Raw genomic sequence first — 17172 nt, forward strand, 5'->3', positions numbered from 1 at the left:
AAACCTCGTATTTTCGCATTCGGGTGTAACAATGGTATGCAGTCGCTTTCGCAGTGCAGCATTCCGATGGCCTTGCCTGGTGAATGTGCAGCGTGCACAACTTTTCGTGCAGCTTGTCAAACGTCTTATCCTCTAGTCCAATGACCATAACATGTCCTGTAGGAAACATGTCGCGTAGACTATCACGCTGCGGCGCCAAAATTCTTCGATGTGCTGTTCAATAAACCGCTTAAGGGGCCTGATATGAAAGCGAGCATGCGCTTGAAGGCCCTATGAGCAAGAAGAAGTTCTTGATAAGCTGTCAATTGCTTTCGTTCGTGCCAGATCCAGGTACCCCAAAACTTAGGGTCGCAAGTCGTCAAGAGTAGCCAGCTAGAATGGTTGCCAATCACTCCCGCTTGATTATTTCTTGGTCCATCTCTTTCATGAATTTTGAGATTTCACCCATCAACATATCTGCCGTGAAGAACATCCAGACCTCTATTGGGTAGATACTGGCTCTTTGATATAGTCCAGGCGTGGGCCCTTTATCGCCAACGGTAATAAAGGCAACAAAACTAACCAGTCCGATGATACCAGAGACCAGCGACACAACTTTATGCAGTCCCCAGCGCTCAGCAGCAATACCAGTGAGCAATGAGTTCACATTTCCGGAACCAATTGCTAGAACTGCGCCGAGAATGTGAAAGGGAGCAAGACCGGCTTCTTCTTCCTTGTCTCCAGCTGGGATTGCCGCGAGCAGAGTGCTACCAATCATGTAACCGACCGCAGCGATCGTTCTTGCTTTGGCCAATTTTGGTGCCTTGAAGCTACTGAGGAGAAGTCTTTGACCGAGCAAATAGAGGATTCCATGCGAAAAGAACATGAGATTCATCAAATTACCTCGCGGTGAGACTGCCAGGCGTCCTGTCTTCTTGTCGACATATTCTTCGGAGACAGCAAGCTGTGAGGTGTAGTGTTCCTTGTAACTATAAGATGGGGAGTGTTCCTGAGATACGTAAAACTCTGTGCCATAGTAGAGGGCTGGGGTAACAAAATAGATGATGCAGGCGAACACCGCTGGGAGAGTGTTGAGTGTCGATGAGGGAACTGCGTCGCCCGTGGGCTTATTCGGAGGGCTTCCAGTTGAGGCCATGGCGTCGATGTATGAGCACGAAGAGATGAAATAAGAGATAAGGGCCGTCTGCAGCTGGTCTTGTGCCAGAACAAATCAATGTTTCTGCCCGGCGGTAGCCTGTTGCACGTGGTGGAGGTGTTATTGGTCCGTGACGGCCGGGGAAACGACTGTCGCAAGGTCTTGGCTTTGCCGACGCTCCGAGAAAGTGCTCCTGGGTCAAGTACGTTCCACCACACGCGATCAGGCAAAGCATCATCACCATCATGAGCCAACACGCCTTGCGGATCCCGCTACGGAATGTAGCATCGAAGTCCTTGAAGCCTCAATGGATATGTCAGCGATGTCTTGCAACGCAGGCGCAGCCTTCTACCGTTTATCAAAAGCTTCCGACTGCAGACCTTCTATCGCGCCAACTCCCACAAAGAAAGCTGCCAGACCAGTATTTATCACATGTTAATGCAGAGACACTGCCGATATCAGAGCAGGAGCAATGGGAGAAAGTGGCGCCTCACAAGAAGATCGTGGGAGTTGTGGTGAGCCATGGCAAGATGGACAAGACCGTGAGGGTGCGCGTTGCAGGTCAGAGATGGAACAACAAAATCAAGAAGGTAGGGTGACGCGCTGCTAAGGGACATGATTGCAGCATTAACACATCTACAGTACTACCGCGCTGATCAAAACCACCTGGTGCACGATCCCAACAACTCTCTTGTCACAGGCGATGTGGTTGAGCTGCACCGACTCAAAGTCAGCACTCAGGTCGAACACGTTGTCTCGAAGATCGTGTCTCCCTTCGGAAATCCCATTGAATCACGGCCACCTGTACCTAGTCCGGAGGACCGACTGGCAGCGTATAAGGCAAAACGATTCGTGAAATTGGAGCGAAGGGAGCTGCGTAGACAAGCTGCCGATGGAGTAGAAGATGCGATTCAGCAATTGAGAAGTATGGGTCTCGATCCAGGAGCGGGCGCGAAGCCTGGAGTGGGCAAGACGGAGAATGTGCCGAAAATAATCCGGGAAGAAAGGACGCCCAAGAGCGGTGCTTTGCTAGGCGAGAAAGGTCAGAAGTTGCCGAAGGGAGTGTTGCCAGTCGGCAAACACGAGGTGGGTGAAATCAATGACCGTTCATTACACAACTCCCGGAAGAGAACAAAGCTAGAGGGAAAGACGGAGGAGAATCTGCTCGAAGCTCAGGAAAAGGGTGAGAAGCTCGCTCAAGAAGGACTCGCGTCCGACTCCGCACTGAGATAGGTTGCGGCCAATTGGGACCTCTGCGGGTAACAGGAACGAACTATGTACAACCACCACAATGTACACCACCAGTCAACAGTACCCTTTCCCGAACCTCACCTAGCACTAGACGTCTAGATCACAAAGTCGCGGGCCCAACAGAAAAGAGTTGATGAAGAGAAGCAAACATAGCCGTGGGAAGATTGCGACGAATCATCGCAAATCACCGACGAGACCCAAATCAATGCCTAGATCGTATACACATGACCGAGCCACTGACTAGCAAACCTGACCAGGTCAAAGTGCGAGAAGTTCCAACGGACACGAGAGTGCCGTATGAAGACCAAGCATCACATCAGAAAGAGGAGATAGTGTGTAAACTGGTACGATTTTTCCACGATTCTTCCAGAGAGTTCGTATGAAGAAAATCCCTTGTCTACGAGAACCCAAAATGTTGGATCCAACTTAACGACTGCAAGAGCAAATCTGCGAAATAGTAATAGAAAAGGAAACAGTAACCAAGCCGCAAACGAAACGACCATCGAAACCGTTAATACCTTTCTCTCCACAATGAAAATAAAGCTTAGGATACTGACTATCAGACTTTCATCCCCCCCATCCGTTCCGCATTACATACATACATATGCAAGTCATATTCGAAACAATGACAGACCGGCACACTAGTCCTGACACGCGTACTCAAAGTCAAGGTAGAAAGGAAAACAACACGTCTCGACTCTCCAGGCTAGGGCAGAAGACTTAGACTTTTGTTTCGAGTCGAGCGTGAAGAAAAAAGGTAGTTTTTGACAAAGATGAAACGACTCACAGGTTCTGGCGAGTAAGGGTGGTTTCGAATCCCTCCCTTGCTGGGAAAACGAAAGCGATCAACGAAGAGCCTTGGAGGTTGTTATGTTTTCTGGTGACTTGGGGTTTTGGTGCATGGCCCTGCCTGCTTGTGGGTGTGTGTGCCTACTACGTTGTATCATGTGCTGCTACGACTCATGTATTTGATGCTTGAAGTCAGACCTTGTGGACGCGGTCCACTTACTACCTAATATGGGAAGTGAGGTCAAGGAAGCACAATGGACACCGTAGAGGTGGGAATGATTTTCCGATCCTTCGGTCTGATGTTGCAAGGGCGGATAGAACTAGTGAAGCCTGCGGACGATCAATTGTGTGCTCGTGGAGAGTGGACCTTTCGCCAGATATAGAAAAAGCACAAGCAATACCAAACATCGAATCAGATTCTCCGAATTGTTGTGCACCACCATCAGCAAAGACTTAACACGGCCAAAAACCCGCATCACTTTCATAAATCCTACCCTTGGCTCAAGCCCGAGGGCTCAATGCTCTGCGTGTGACCATATCGAAAGAAAAGCACACATCAGCCAGATTGTAAGATCCAATAAATGCGCCACATCACCGAATCTCACATGCACAAAAGCGAGCAAAGCAAGGAGCCAGATTGCGTCGTGTAACGTGGAGAAAGCCTCGAAACGAACCACGGCTCCGAGCCACCCAGCACCAAAAAGAAGCCCCCGTCGTTGCTGTGTCGACCGGGACCCAGCTTTCTCATTCCCCGGATGATGATGTTTATGTCGACAAACAACCAGATCTGTAGCTCGTGCGCCGCGGATTCGCTTTTGCGCAGTTTGCACATGGCGTGGAGGTGGGAAAGTCTTGCCGTCCGGTTGGGGGAAAGTTGTTGGGCACTGTGATGGAGGTGTGGGCTAGCTGGTGGCTGCCCGGCTCGGGCGTGGGCGAGAGCGAAGAGAGGAGAAGCTCTTCCGTTTGGTGAGTGGTGAGAGCTGGCCGGGCTGGGTGGCACGAATTTGGTTCAGCATGCAGCTTGTGCGAGATGCCGCGATTGGGCAGAGAACGATGAATTGGTTCTCGACGTGGTGTTGCGATGGCCGAACGAGGACGAGTGACCTGGCCCTGCTTCTCGTTAGGATTGTGATGAGTTGTGCCTGACGGCGATATTGTTTGTGCAGGCGTCCATGCTGAACTTTGGACAGCGCAACGATGAGCACGAGAGCTGCAGGTCCTCCGTGACCGCCTCATCACAGGCCAGCCTGCAGCGTGCATGTCCTGTCTTAGGAGATATTTTCGGATCTCGGCGGCGCGATTACATGTGAGCCTGGGCTCTGGAAGCCACCACAGTGGAGAGCTTTGCGATGATCTTGCACTTCGGTGTACAGAGCTTTCCGGAGGATTTCGGTATGGTCTTCTTGTTGCTGCGTCACGAGCGATGATCGACTTCGGTCACCAGAAGCCTGCGTGCAAAGCACCATGGTCGTCTTGACAGACGCCGCATTGGCTACTCTGGTTGTGAATGCATGCGCATGTGTGGCCAATGCTGTGCATGCCACCCTACAGTTCTGGTGCTTTTGAGGGGAAACGACCAGGAGGGTGGTCTATCCCGTGGACTTGCATAGTACGACGCAGCCGTCCGCGGCAGCTTCTGTAGTGGACCAATGTTTTACGCACTTTGGCTCGGTGATGTTCATGGTGGTGTGCGGTACAGCTCGCGCTATCACATTGCTGCATACGGAGGTCAGCTTGTATCTTGCAGCGCATCTACAGTATCGACAGCACAATAGCTGCAGTGTGAGAGGCATTGCAGAAGACGAGGTCGTCCAATAAGGCACGGATGTCCAATAGGAAGACAGCCTTCCAAGCATGGTCCCAGACGGGAAATGCCATTGAGAATCTAGCTTTTCCACTGCAACCAGAGGATTGGAGCTTAAAGTGAAAAGGCGTCGTGGAAACCGGGGAGGAGCCCGCGACGATCTTGAAGGCATGGATTCCGTGGACAGCGCAGACGTTTCGTAGCTGCAGCCCAGTTTGAAGAGTTCGGAGCCATTGGCAACGCCAACGACGCGCGCCCACCATTGCGAGCTCGAAACGCACCTGTGCTCGCGGTGGATGGTTTCACGGCGAGGAGATTACTGGCTTTGCACCTTGCACATCGCCCTCCAGGCCTCGCTCGAGCGGTGGTGATGGTTTTGCGCAAGGCAGGTCAGGCCTGCTCCTGCGCCCAACGTCGCAGGTTCCGTGCAGAGGGCTGCCCTGTCGTCGCAGCGAACTGCGAGTACGGGCAGGCGGTACATGTCGTGTCGCAGGTGTCTCGGCACTTCCACGAGCACCACGGTGCAAGCATCCGCTGCGCGTGCGCGCCAGGAACTCGTTGATCAACGACGAAGGCTGCGCTGCAGCGCCTCTGCCGCAGATTGCTCGCACGTCCGCCCTGACGTCGGGCCACTCGTCATGATCATGATGAAATCGCCGAAATAAGCTCTTCATCAGCGGCGTGATTGCACTGGGGCCAAAAAGCAGTTGCACATCGAACGATGCCGCTCGCCGAGCAGTGCATCTCGCGATGCTGCCTCGTGGTGCGCGTTGATCGTGATGGCAGTTGTCAGATGGAGTGCGCCGCTGAGATGAAGCGTGCACGCGCTCCGAGAGCGGTCACAGCGGCGAGCATATGCTTGCATCTGGGCCCAGCCTCTTCCGATGCACTGTGTCGAGGATGCTGACGAATGGCTCAGCGCACGAAGAAGCTCCGAGTGCCAGCAGCACGGCGTCGCAATCGGCAGAACTCACGACGCTCGCCTGCCGGCGGTCGGCGTGCGAAGGAGGCCTGGGAGTGAGATGAGCGTGCACGCTGGTCTCGCACCCTGCGTCGTCAAGCGTCCATGTGAGATGCAGTAGTGAGAAGTAGTCGCGACGCATTGGCTCTAGCGCCGACGCGAAAAATGGAAAGCGACGCGTCGAAGCGCGTCGAGCAGAGAGTCACCGAGTAGTAGTCACCTGCCCAACCTCCAGCACACAGCACACAGCTGGGCAGCTCGTGAGTGGTGAGCTTCATGGACAGCAAAGTGCAGCGCTGAGCCAGTAGCGAGCTGTGCTGGCCAGAAATTCAGCAACGTGGGCCAGTCACGAGCGAGTGCATTCTGCTACTGCAGCACTATACAGGCGTTGAAGCCCTTCGCGGGCCTGGCTGCAGGCCGCTCCACCCCAGCATGCACTGGCACAGGAGCCGGGCTGCTGCGCGAAGGGGAACAGCACAGAGGCGCCGTCTGACCGCTGCAGTGGTTCGTGACGAGAAGCGGCAGCAACAGCAGCAGCAGCAGCAGCAGCACGAGAACGAGGCTGTCTGCTGCGCTGCGCTGCGAGCTGCCGTGAGACGCGCGAGCTGCCCGTTCCAAGGCCGTTCGGCGGGCCTGCGCGACCGGCTGCTGCTTGCTCGCCGTGTCGCAGCGACGTCGACGCGCGCAAAAGTCAATCGTCGACTGCGAAATGCGACGCGACGAGCTGTGCCGTCAACCAAGGCACTGCGGGCAGGCTGACACTGCGATCGCAAGGGCCGCGCGCGATTCCCAGAGGATGTTGGATGCGAATCTTGGGTGTGGGCTTGTGCGCTGCGTAGGTTTTAGCGTGCCCATCACCGATGGCAAGCGCCATCCAGCACGCCCCCGGCCCCAGTCTCGCTTGCTTCCTTTTGGCTGCGCTTCCCGTCTCGCCCGGCCCTGCGCTCCCACACAACGTCGCTTTCTCTCGCTGCGCGCATCATCCACCACACCCACCCGAGTCCCCAGGCCGCCTCTCTTTCTACTTCTCGCACGCCGCCCACCAGTTTCCTTGCCCGACCACCGCTCTGCCACTGCGCGCGCGCTCCTCCGCCAGCGACAGCGACGACATGCACTCGACCTAGCGCCCACGCGAAGCGGATCCCAGCGCCTGTCGCGACAGCGCATCGCGAACAGCGTTTGCAGCCAGCGGCCCACCGCCCGCCCGCCGACAGCACCGCAGTCACACCCGCGCACGCCCGCCAAACCCATCTGTTTACCCAGCAGTCGCAGTCGCCATGTCGCCCACGCGCCCTTCGCTTTCCATCCAACTTCCGCCCGTCCACGAATTTCCCTACTCTCCCACCACCATGCCCAAGACGCCCGAGGCACAGCAGCACGAGGCCGAGCTGGCAGTAGACCCGCCGCCGCCTCCTCGTCCGCAGACATTCAAGGTCAAGAGGAAGCGCCCCAGCGCGCCCTTCCAGGAGCCCGCCATGCTCGACACCTCCATCATCCCGACCATTGAGATGTCCGAAGTCGAGACGCAAATGTCCAGTCCGACTCTGCAGCCCACGTCAGCACACCTACTTTTGCCTTTGCCGCTCTCCTCTGTTCGCGCTTTCACGCCTCCCAAGACTCCCGCGCCCCGGTTATGCACGCCCTTCAGCCAGTTGGACGCCGCCGCAGACGAGTGGGACTTGATTGCAAACGCCAAACCAACATACCAGCGTGCCAATTCCGTCTGTTCCTCTTTCTCCGACTCTTCCATCTCTTCATGCGGCAGCTCCGCATTCTCCATGCCGACGGGAGGCTATGACAGCCCGTCTTCCGAGACGACCGACCCGTTCATGGACGACGATTTGACGAAACAGCAAGACAAATCAAACGTCTCGCCCACAATCCCAGCAGATGCGCCGCAAACGAAGCGCATCAAGACCCGACGCCACGTTCAGTGGACGCCACAAATGGACGACCACCTGTGGATGACGTTCATGGCCTATCTCTCCGATCCCACCCTCACCCCGTTCAAAATGCTACCAGGCAGTACCCCGCCAATGGGCGTATGCGACCAGGTTGCGACCAAGGCCAGACGAACGTGGAAATCTCGCAAGGTTCTTCCGGCAAACGCAGGCTCGATCGACGCCGCATTGAGCTTGGACAGTCGCCAGCGAGAAGGTTCTCCCGACACCATCCGTCCGAGCTCGTTTCAGTCCACGCAATGCAGGTGGCCAAAGGCTGCCGCGACCAGACGTCGACTGCGAGAGCTCTGTTCGAAGCGGCCATCCATATCGGCTCACTATGCACGCATGCTGCGCACTCGTTCCCCATCACCATTTGATACATCGAGCCCACCTGCGCAGCCCGTCCAACCGGTGTCCCTTTCTTCTTCTTTCTTTGACATGCACAAGTCACTCATGACTTCAACCGCGCCATCCATGCAACCAGGTGGCGTTCTCGCACAGCTGGCCAGTGATGAGCCTCCACCAGCTCCGAGGCAGGTACGGCAGCCACGACCAGAGGGATGGTTCGATCGCATCCCCAGGTCCAAAGCTCATCAAAAGAGCGCTTCGCTGCAGTCCGAACTGCAAATCCACGTCCAAGACATGGAGAGTCGGACATCCAACGTCCTTGCGTCACCCTTCGCTGCCGACTCCGCCACTAGTCGAAGTCAATTGCTTCACAGCATGGCGACCACCAGATCACTTGGTCGTACAGAATTCAACGGCCGATCCCTGGACTCACCTTTCGACTTCAAAGTGGGAGCGCCGACAGACCGACGGTCCCGCAAACGCCGTTTCCGCTCTGACGAAGAGAAGCCTCGCCGCGGGGCACTGGAAGATGTCTTCGGTCCACCCGTTGAGCAACGGCCTATCCTTCGCAATCGTGGTTTCAGCGTCGGCACTGCTCTGAGCGGAGAACACCTTACCAATCTCTTCACGCCATCATCATCAAACGGAGTTGATCATGTCATGCTCGATGCAGCTGGGCCAGGTGACGATGCGCCCATGGGCAGTCGCTCCGCCCCGCGTCGCATGATTGAGCCGGTGCCACGTCTTCTGTCTCCATTCGTAGAGACTCCACCACCTAGTCGGCAGAGTAACACCTTCCCTCGCGTCAACCTGTTACCCACCATCACCAACCAGGCACCTTTCCACCAGCAGTTGCTTCAACTTCAGCACGAGCACGCCAGCAACATGGCCAAACGATCTTGAGATCTGCTTGGGACTTGCTCGACCTATCCAGCCATATCAGCATTGCATAAGCGCGGCGCACTCGACAACATTGCATAACCCTAGCATTACCTGTACTCTGAACACTGCATCACGCAAAGATAGCCGACACATTCTCGGCCACGACCATAACGATACAATGACATGACCATGCCCGACTCCCGATCAGCAGTCCGGAGTGAGATGACGGCAACAGCATAACTCCTCTTCTCGACATGCCTACCCCGGTTGTCCATCAATGCCTCATGACGGCAGGCATCTTGATCCTCTTCTCTTTCTTTTTCACTTTTCTTCAATTCTACACAGGAATTGGAAACGACATAATTGGCGGCGTATGTGAAGAGGAGCAGGTGAGGCCAGATCTATCTTGTTGAACGGCAATATGAGAAGAAGATTTTCGGCGGAGCTCTTCGGATGAAGCTGTTGCGGAGGTTGTCACATACTGGCGTTTTTCCGTCTTTTCCTGTTTGCTTGTATGTACTTGCCTCTTTTGGATTTCTCTTTTGTTGGGAATGCGGACACGATATGAGGATGACGAGCTCCGAGATCATGAAAGCGGTGTTCGGAGTCTTGTTTCTCTTCCTCAAAACCGATGGCCACGAAGTAGATGAAAAAGGAAAGAATCGTCCCACAGCGGGCAAAGGAGATAGCTCCCCAATCAATAAAAAGAGCTTTGACAATTCTGAATCTTCCCGGTCTTATTTTGTCCAGTACTCGAGTACCTGTTTAGCCAGCGTGACGAACCTAACGGAAGGAATCCTTTTTCTGCGTTTCATATCGATATCGGAAGGGCGGCCTGTTGGTCTCACCCCAGATTTCCGACGTCACCTGTCTGGAAACGCGTCCACCTTCCACGTTTACTTCCTTTCCACACTTCTCACGCGTCACATTTCACGCTATAAACAATGACCTCCTCTCCAGAAGAAGAAGACCTCCCCTCCACCATCCGCATCATCTCCCTCAACTGCTGGGGCCTAAAATTCATCTCCAAATTTCGCCACGAACGCCTCCTCGAAATCGGCCACCAAATCGCCACCGCCTCTCCCCAACCCCAAATCGTCGGACTCCAAGAATGCTGGACTCAAGAAGACTTTCTCGCCATTCAGTCCCAAACTCAACACATCCTCCCATATTCCAAATTCTACTGGTCCGGAATCTTCGGCGGCGGTTTAGCAATTTTATCGCGATGGCCTATTGAAGAAACTTCTATGGTGAGGTATCCTTTAAATGGAAGACCTGCTGCTTTTTGGAGAGGGGATTGGTATGTTGGAAAGGGAGTAGCTTGTGCGAGGGTGAGGTTTGGGAAACATGAAAAGGAGGTGGTGGAGGTTTTTGGAACGCATTTACATGCTCCTTATGAGAAAGAGCCGAATGATAGTTATATTTGTCATCGGACGGCGCAGGCTTGGGAAATTGCGAAGTTGATGCGTCATGCGAGGGAACGGGGACATGTGGTGGTGGGGTTGGGGGATTTTAATATGGTGCCGGGGAGTTTGGCGTGGAGGATTGTGGAGGGGTTTGGTGGCGGGGTTAGGGATGTTTGGAGGGTTGTGTGGCCGGAGAGTTTGGAGGGGAGTGCGGAGCTTGCGGGGAATGGGAGGGTGCCGAGTGCGAAGGAGTGTTTGGATGTTCATGGGGCGACTTGTGATTCTAAGTTTAATACTTGGAGGTGGAGTGAGCAGATGCGGAAGGATTTGCATCGGGGGAAAGAGGTTAAGGAGACGGATCCTGAGGAGGAGGATTTGAAGGCGAAGAGGTTGGATTATATTTTCTTTGCGGATAATGCTGCTCAGACGGGGTATGGATGGGAGATTCAGGACGTGGAAGTTGGGATGAGGATGCGACATCCGACCTTGAAGTGTTCGCTGAGTGATCACTTTTCGATTGAAACGACGTTGGTTCGGAAACAGCAATCCACAACAACGACAACGGCGAAACCGACACCGCTTGTCAAGCACCTCCCTCAAGCAACATACGCTTTGATCCAAGACATGATCGCCTCGTACGACCTCCGGGAACGCAAACAACGCAAATGGCGAATTGCACACTTCTTCGCCTCTTTCTCCATTTCCATCGGCTGTCTCATCGCTGTCTGGTGGTCGCCGCGAAATTACGTCGCTTTCCTCCTCATGCTTCTCAGCACATTAGGTCTCAGCACAGGAGTCATCGATGGACTAATGGGTTTCTTGTTCGTGGGAAGTGAGCTCCGCGCTTTACGTGAATTCAAATACGAGATCGATCTTGCAGCCGAACAAGCGCGAGAGCGAGAGGAGACATCATCAACGAGGGGGGATAGTAATGTCGATGGAGGAGTAAGAACGGAGAGCAGTGCGCAACTTCTAGAGAGTGAAGTCACAGATAGGGAAGAGATACAAAAAGAAACAGGCATCGAGAGGAGACGATAGGCGACAACAAAAATGGAGAGAGAGACATTCAATCGTCATCGTTATATAGATGCAACTAGCTAATTCTATGCAACATGTCCTGATACTATCCTATACTGTCTAATCTTCTTAGTCATTGCAGACAAGTCTGATTGATTAAATAGTCGATATTTCCTGGTTGATAGGGTATTTTCGCAGTTGGGTATCGCAGGGTGCAAGAAACGAGACGTAGAAAGTCGAAATCGTGGTCGTTAAATCATTTCGTCATCATGAGATTTCGTGGTAGTAGCCAAGTGAGAGCAGGCAGATCACAAAAATCTAACATGGCCCACGCGAGTCGAGAATCTCGTTGTGAGCTGCGGATGAGGGCCATAGACTCCTCGAATGCTGTATCGCTTGAGGTTATCGAGGTCATCATCGTCACCATGAGGCCTTCGATAGCCGTTTGGCTTCGTAGTTGTTGTGATGGGCGTTGCAGGCGTCGCATGGACGGGAAGATCGCGAGCCTTCGTGACAGGGGCTTTCCCTTTCGCTGGTCGCTTTGGGTCGGCTAGTCAATCTTTCTCCAGGTTCATGCTCCGAACTTGGATCTCGCTATCTTCCAGTGCGGCGATCCAGAGGCATCGGCTGAGGGCTTCCGGTTCTGGATGGAAAGTGTATCTTGAACTAGCTTCGATCAAGCGCAGGAGATTCTTCACAATCGCGGCTGCCGTTTGATATCTTTCAAAGTTGACAAGTGATTCTTTGCCCGGTGCTGGTGGATCGATGCGAGCCGACTTGAGCGCGTTGAACATCAAGTCATGGGTGTACAGACCGATGAATGGAATGATACCGTTGCCCGGCATGGCTGTTTCCATCTCTGCGCGGAGGTGATGAAAGTTTCGCAGAGGGCGACAGAGCTGTTCGAGCTGCTCCAGCATGTGTTTCTCACGAAGAGCCACAAGAGACCAGGTCATGGTGAGACGGCTGATCTCGTTCGACAGGAGAGCGAGTGTAATTTGGTACAGCGACGCGTAATTCCGGAGGCGATGGCAATGACTTGCAATGTGGATATACTTCGTGATCGCCCTCGCTCGCTCGCTTGGAGCCTCAGTTAGCACGATCTCCGAGATGCACCATTTCACAACCAGGTTGAAGCGTGCAATGACGATGTCGATGCCATTGGACGTCTCCTTGTTGAGATAGTCGACCCAGTTGCGAATCTGAGGCGGACTTTGCTGCCAATTGAGACTGATCAGGTCTTTCCAGTCCACTTCGTCCAGTGCATCCTTCTCAATGATTGTGAGTTGCTCAGCGATGACTTCAGACTCGTAGGCCAGCACGAAAGGGATATGATTCTCATGAGCTGTGGTAGAGTTGTCTTCCACCGAAGGGCTTGGAGTAGTGTGAGCACGGTTAAATGTGTCTCCTGGGCGTCGAGGGAAAGGTTGATTAGAGGCAAGCTCTTGGAGCTTTGGATTGCTGATCTTCTGCTTCAGTGTCTGACCAGGCCGCGCTGGCACAGCTCGAGGCAATAATTGTCTCCTGTCAGGGGACTCAAAGGTGGGCTCTGCAATTGTAGATGGCGGCGTAGCAGCTATGGTCTCTAATGGCCGCGAGGAAAAGTGTCGCCTGTTACTGGTCTCATCGAAGAAATGTCCGTGAACAACAGTGCCATTCTGATATTCGATGTCCGCAATTTCAGTTGAGATATCACTGATACTGCGGTTATCGTCAAGTAGGAACGACCTCTGATGTTCCCAAGGCCCGGGCCTGAAACTTGGGATCGCAGAAGAGGCTACCGAGGGAAGGCGAAATCCTGCGGAATTGGTGTTGATGCTGAGCGGTGACTGTACGTACGCGATAGAATCTGGTGTCGAAGCAGATGTATATGGATCAGTGATTGGATATCGACTGAATCTGGCAGTCGTTGGCACTACTGAATTGGAGGGGCTGGACTCGGTCGTAGCAAGATGTCTGCCCGGCTCCTCACGTGGCTCTGCTTCGAACGCGAATGGAAATCCAGTATTGATTCCAGAGGCATGGAAGATGCTGGCGCCCTGTGTCTCAGTCACCGGCGTGCCCATGTTAGGGTGACTGCTCTGAATAGATGGCGAGATTTTCATCGGAATATCACCATAGACGGGCTTCACGTCGCTGGCAGGTAGCTCTCTTAGTGCTGGAGGGCCTGGACGAGGTGACCTGGAGTCATCCCGCCCCGTTACTGAGGTAGGCTGTGTAGTCGCGGGTTGAGACTTTCTCGATTCGTCTGAAGCTTCAGAAGCGGATCCGGAGCCTGCAAATCCACTCATAGATGGGCTTGGGATCTTGCCTTCTAGTTTCAGCAGGGCATCTTCTATACCTCCAGCACCCTCAAACTCCAAGTCTGGAATTCCTTTCAGCTTTCTGGCCTCTGATTCGAACGAAGGTCTCAACACTGGCTGCGAGGAGTGCGTTGCCAGCAGGACTACCGAATTCTTCTTGAGCTCATCCAGATCTGGAAGGGGAACGCCGCCGTCCTCGGTTGTTCGCTTCGAAGCTGTCAACGCGCGGGAGAAGGTAGTCGCCAGCGAGCCCTCGGATCGTGGTCGGGGCTGAACCATCTCCAGCGACCGAACATGGTTAACATCGCGCAGGTTACCACCAGGTACTCTTCGTAGCTGCTGTGGCAGTGCTTGCAGATCCAGTCCCGATGTCACGATGGATGACTTGCGGGCTTGACCAGAATCAGTGTACATAGCACTGTGACCTTGACGACTGCTATCTTCGGCGCTCCATCTGTCGGAAGAGCTAAGGAGATCATGCATACGAGCATCGGAAGAGCGCCAGTGGTACCCTGGTTCGACAGATGCTGTGCGAGGCGGCCCATGAGGAATGTGTGGCGTGCTCGATGACCTTCTCAAAGTCGCGCGATTGCGGAAAAGAGGTACCGGAACCATCTCCGGAGTCATGCTGTGAAGCGAAGGTAGAGCGCCCGACATCATGGGTAACTCTGGCGCACCAGTGGCATCCACGATGACTATTGATCTGCTTCCATTCGTGACATGTGTGTCTGGACGACTAAAGTCTCTGACCTGGAACGATTTGGCCTGGCCGCTCGATGGCTCACCACTCGACGGTTGAGTAGGTAGCGATTTGTCCTTGGTCGCGGTTTGTGGCCGAGATGTCTGTGAGGCTTTCACTTCTCCCGAGGGTACTTCTGCAGAGGGCACTTCCTGAATGGGAGTCACATCAGTGCGTGCGAACTCGTCCCATGCACCTTGGTACGACTTTTCGATGGCAAGACCGAGCACATCCAACCGCGCCGCTCCCTGCAGTTGTTGCCAATCAGGCGAGCGCCGCTTGTCTGGCCTGTGCCTCTCAGTGCCATCTCGTGAGCCTTGTGAACCCTTAGAGCTCGCACTTCGGGCTGGTGATCTGCTGCTGCTTGTCTTACGAGTGCTGAGCGCACGTTTCACTTCCACAACAAACTTTCTGACCCCAAGATTGTGATTGTGTGCATCGCTGTCCAGATCATTGCCGGGGAATCGCCCTTCGTTTAGTTCTGGTCCAGGCGTGACCGGCACAGTAGTATCCACATTGGGAGGGGATGGCTGGAGCAAAAGCCCGCGCACTAGACCGCCTGTCACGGCAAACGAAGAAAGATCTTTCAGCTCAATCTTATCCGCCTTGGGCGAAGCAGCTAATGGCGTACGCTTGTCACGTAACGCATCTGAGAAGCTGCCGCTCCGTTTGTGCTGCCTCGGTCTCGATGCCTTTCTTGATTTAGGAGGAGCGCCTGCAATTCGCGGCTCCGGCTTTTCCCTAGCTCTTGCCGATGGACGAATGTACCTTAGGAATGGAACCGAACACGAAAGCACTTCGAGGCTCTCCGCGCTTTGGGGTGATGCAGGAATGCTGGCTGTCCGATTTGTCGTTACAGTCGAACGTCGACCAGGCTCGTTGCCGTTCGTCAGCGCCATATGCCGGGGTGGCGGCTGGTCGGGCAGCTGGATGGTGGTCATCTCGAAGATCGAACCGCGATATGTAGTCGGGCGAATCGAGAGCGGGAGGCTGAGCGCGGAAGCCGCAGCTGGGGTCCCGTTTTGCAGGCGAAGGCCACCGGGATAGATGTCTGCGTCTGTAGACGTCTCTAGCGCGTCAGTTGATGACCAGTACAAGGCACACGTTCGTCGCCAGCACTTCTTCAACTCCGAGACGATGTTTATGTCACCGCCGCCCCGATCGGGACGCTGTCGAAGAACTGCGGTGAGCTCATTGACATAGTCACAGAAGTTTTGTCTGAACGGGGCATCGTCCAGGAAGTCATCGGCAAAGTAGTTTAGGATCCAATGACGCAGAGCTACAAAAGTCCTCACTCTCGCAATGCGGCCACCATCGTTGCCGCTGGTCAAGGCCCATCTCAATCTTGCGAACAAGTAGTCCAGCAGCTCTTCTGATTGCATGAAACAGCGAAAGGTCAAGAAAAAGTCCGCCAGAAGCTCATAGTCCAGGAAGTCGGGCGAGGTGATTTGAGCAATCAGACGTGCTGGGGTTGCCGCAACAATTTGTCCTGTTGTAGGATGATAATGAACAAACGCCGGATTGTCCAGATTTGATTCGATCTTGTCGAACGAGGAAGGCGTAATCAGGCCCACTGTCGAAGGCCTGTGGGAGCCGTAGGGATTCCCAGCGATGCTTCCTGAGTATGCATTGGAAGGATGGACATAGAGCTGGCCATTTGATTGAGTTGCGATCAAGCTGAGACCTCGTCCCGGCGGAATTGGGAAGATCTTCTCATACTCTGCTTGAGAAAGCACCGAGGACGGGATTGTTGACGTGGTGTAAATAGAGCTATGCAAGGTCGCTCTTCCCCCATTGCTGAATCGTGGCGTCCCGAGACGATAATGCGGTATGCGCACGCCCAGTTCGCCTCGGTCTGTATCCGCAGAACTTCGACGCCGCCGCCTCGGTCTTTCGTTCTTTTTCGTGGGAAGCTGAAACTCGTGCGCATCCAGCCTGGGCTCTCTTTCATTCACGGTCGAGCAAGAGGCAGACCGGGTCATTCGTCGCTCCTGTAAGCCTTGCAAGGTGATGGGCGGTATTGAGGATCGCGTTTCGAGGTGCGCAGTGGTTCGCGAACGTGAAAGACGAGGAGTCCGGATACCAGAGTAGACGGAGGAGTGGAGTGAGCCATGATCTGCGCGTAGCAGGGGCTGTTCGCCTTGGTCTGCATAGACGTAATATGAATCCCCGCTATCCGCCGTCGCCGGCGGTGTTGCTGGAGCATAGTTCGGATTGGCATGTGCTGCGCGACTGGGCTTCAAGTACAGCACTCCACCAGCGCCCACGTTCACTACAGTGAAATGCTGGGAGTTCTCGTCGTCGTAGACGCTCGACTTGCCCAGCGTCGGCACGGTGTCGCTGCGCTTGTGCGCGCCCTCGAAGAAGCCGTCTTCATTCCTCCGGATTCTTGCCGAGATAGGAGACTTGGGGGATTCGGCGCGTGGTGTGGTAGAGTCGCTCTGCGTCCTAATATGCTGTCGGAGTCGCACCGGTGGCCGGCCAAGCTGGGCGGTGTCCTTCTGGCGCTTTCTCGCGAGCGTGCCTCTGTCCATGATATTGTGAAGCCATTGACTTTTGCGGTGCTCGAGACTCTCTCGAGTCCTTCTGTAGAG

At 54.4% G+C, this 17172-nt stretch overlaps 5 protein-coding genes across 5 annotated transcripts; 3 read left to right on the forward strand and 2 right to left on the reverse strand.

Moving 5' to 3' along the window:
• Positions 1 to 388: 388 nt before the first annotated feature.
• RHO25_011924 (uncharacterized protein) lies at positions 389 to 1135 on the reverse strand (the record flags this gene model as incomplete). Its single annotated transcript, XM_023603335.2, has 1 exon — positions 389 to 1135. The coding sequence occupies one exon, from the start codon at positions 1133 to 1135 to the stop codon at positions 389 to 391; it is 747 nt and encodes a 248-aa protein (XP_023454842.1).
• Positions 1136 to 1380: 245 nt separating this feature from the next.
• RHO25_011925 (mitochondrial 37S ribosomal protein uS17m) lies at positions 1381 to 2368 on the forward strand (the record flags this gene model as incomplete). The annotated part of the gene is made up of 2 exons (XM_023603336.2): positions 1381 to 1725; positions 1778 to 2368. The coding sequence occupies 2 exons, from the start codon at positions 1381 to 1383 to the stop codon at positions 2366 to 2368; spliced, it is 936 nt and encodes a 311-aa protein (XP_023454841.1).
• A 4921-nt stretch (positions 2369 to 7289) lies between these two features.
• RHO25_011926 (uncharacterized protein) lies at positions 7290 to 9134 on the forward strand (the record flags this gene model as incomplete). The annotated part of the gene is made up of 1 exon (XM_023603337.2): positions 7290 to 9134. One exon carries the CDS (start codon positions 7290 to 7292, stop codon positions 9132 to 9134), a length of 1845 nt encoding a protein of 614 aa, XP_023454844.2.
• A 923-nt stretch (positions 9135 to 10057) lies between these two features.
• Positions 10058 to 11557, forward strand: RHO25_011927 (uncharacterized protein; the record flags this gene model as incomplete). Its single annotated transcript, XM_023603338.1, has 1 exon — positions 10058 to 11557. The coding sequence occupies one exon, from the start codon at positions 10058 to 10060 to the stop codon at positions 11555 to 11557; it is 1500 nt and encodes a 499-aa protein (XP_023454843.1).
• Positions 11558 to 12090: 533 nt separating this feature from the next.
• Positions 12091 to 17112, reverse strand: RHO25_011928 (uncharacterized protein; the record flags this gene model as incomplete). The annotated part of the gene is made up of 1 exon (XM_023603339.2): positions 12091 to 17112. One exon carries the CDS (start codon positions 17110 to 17112, stop codon positions 12091 to 12093), a length of 5022 nt encoding a protein of 1673 aa, XP_023454846.1.
• Between the last annotated feature and the right edge of the window lie 60 nt (positions 17113 to 17172).

The sequence above is a fragment of the Cercospora beticola genome, chromosome 8 (assembly GCF_033473495.1).
Source record: "Cercospora beticola chromosome 8, complete sequence".
NCBI lineage: Eukaryota > Fungi > Ascomycota > Dothideomycetes > Mycosphaerellales > Mycosphaerellaceae > Cercospora > Cercospora beticola.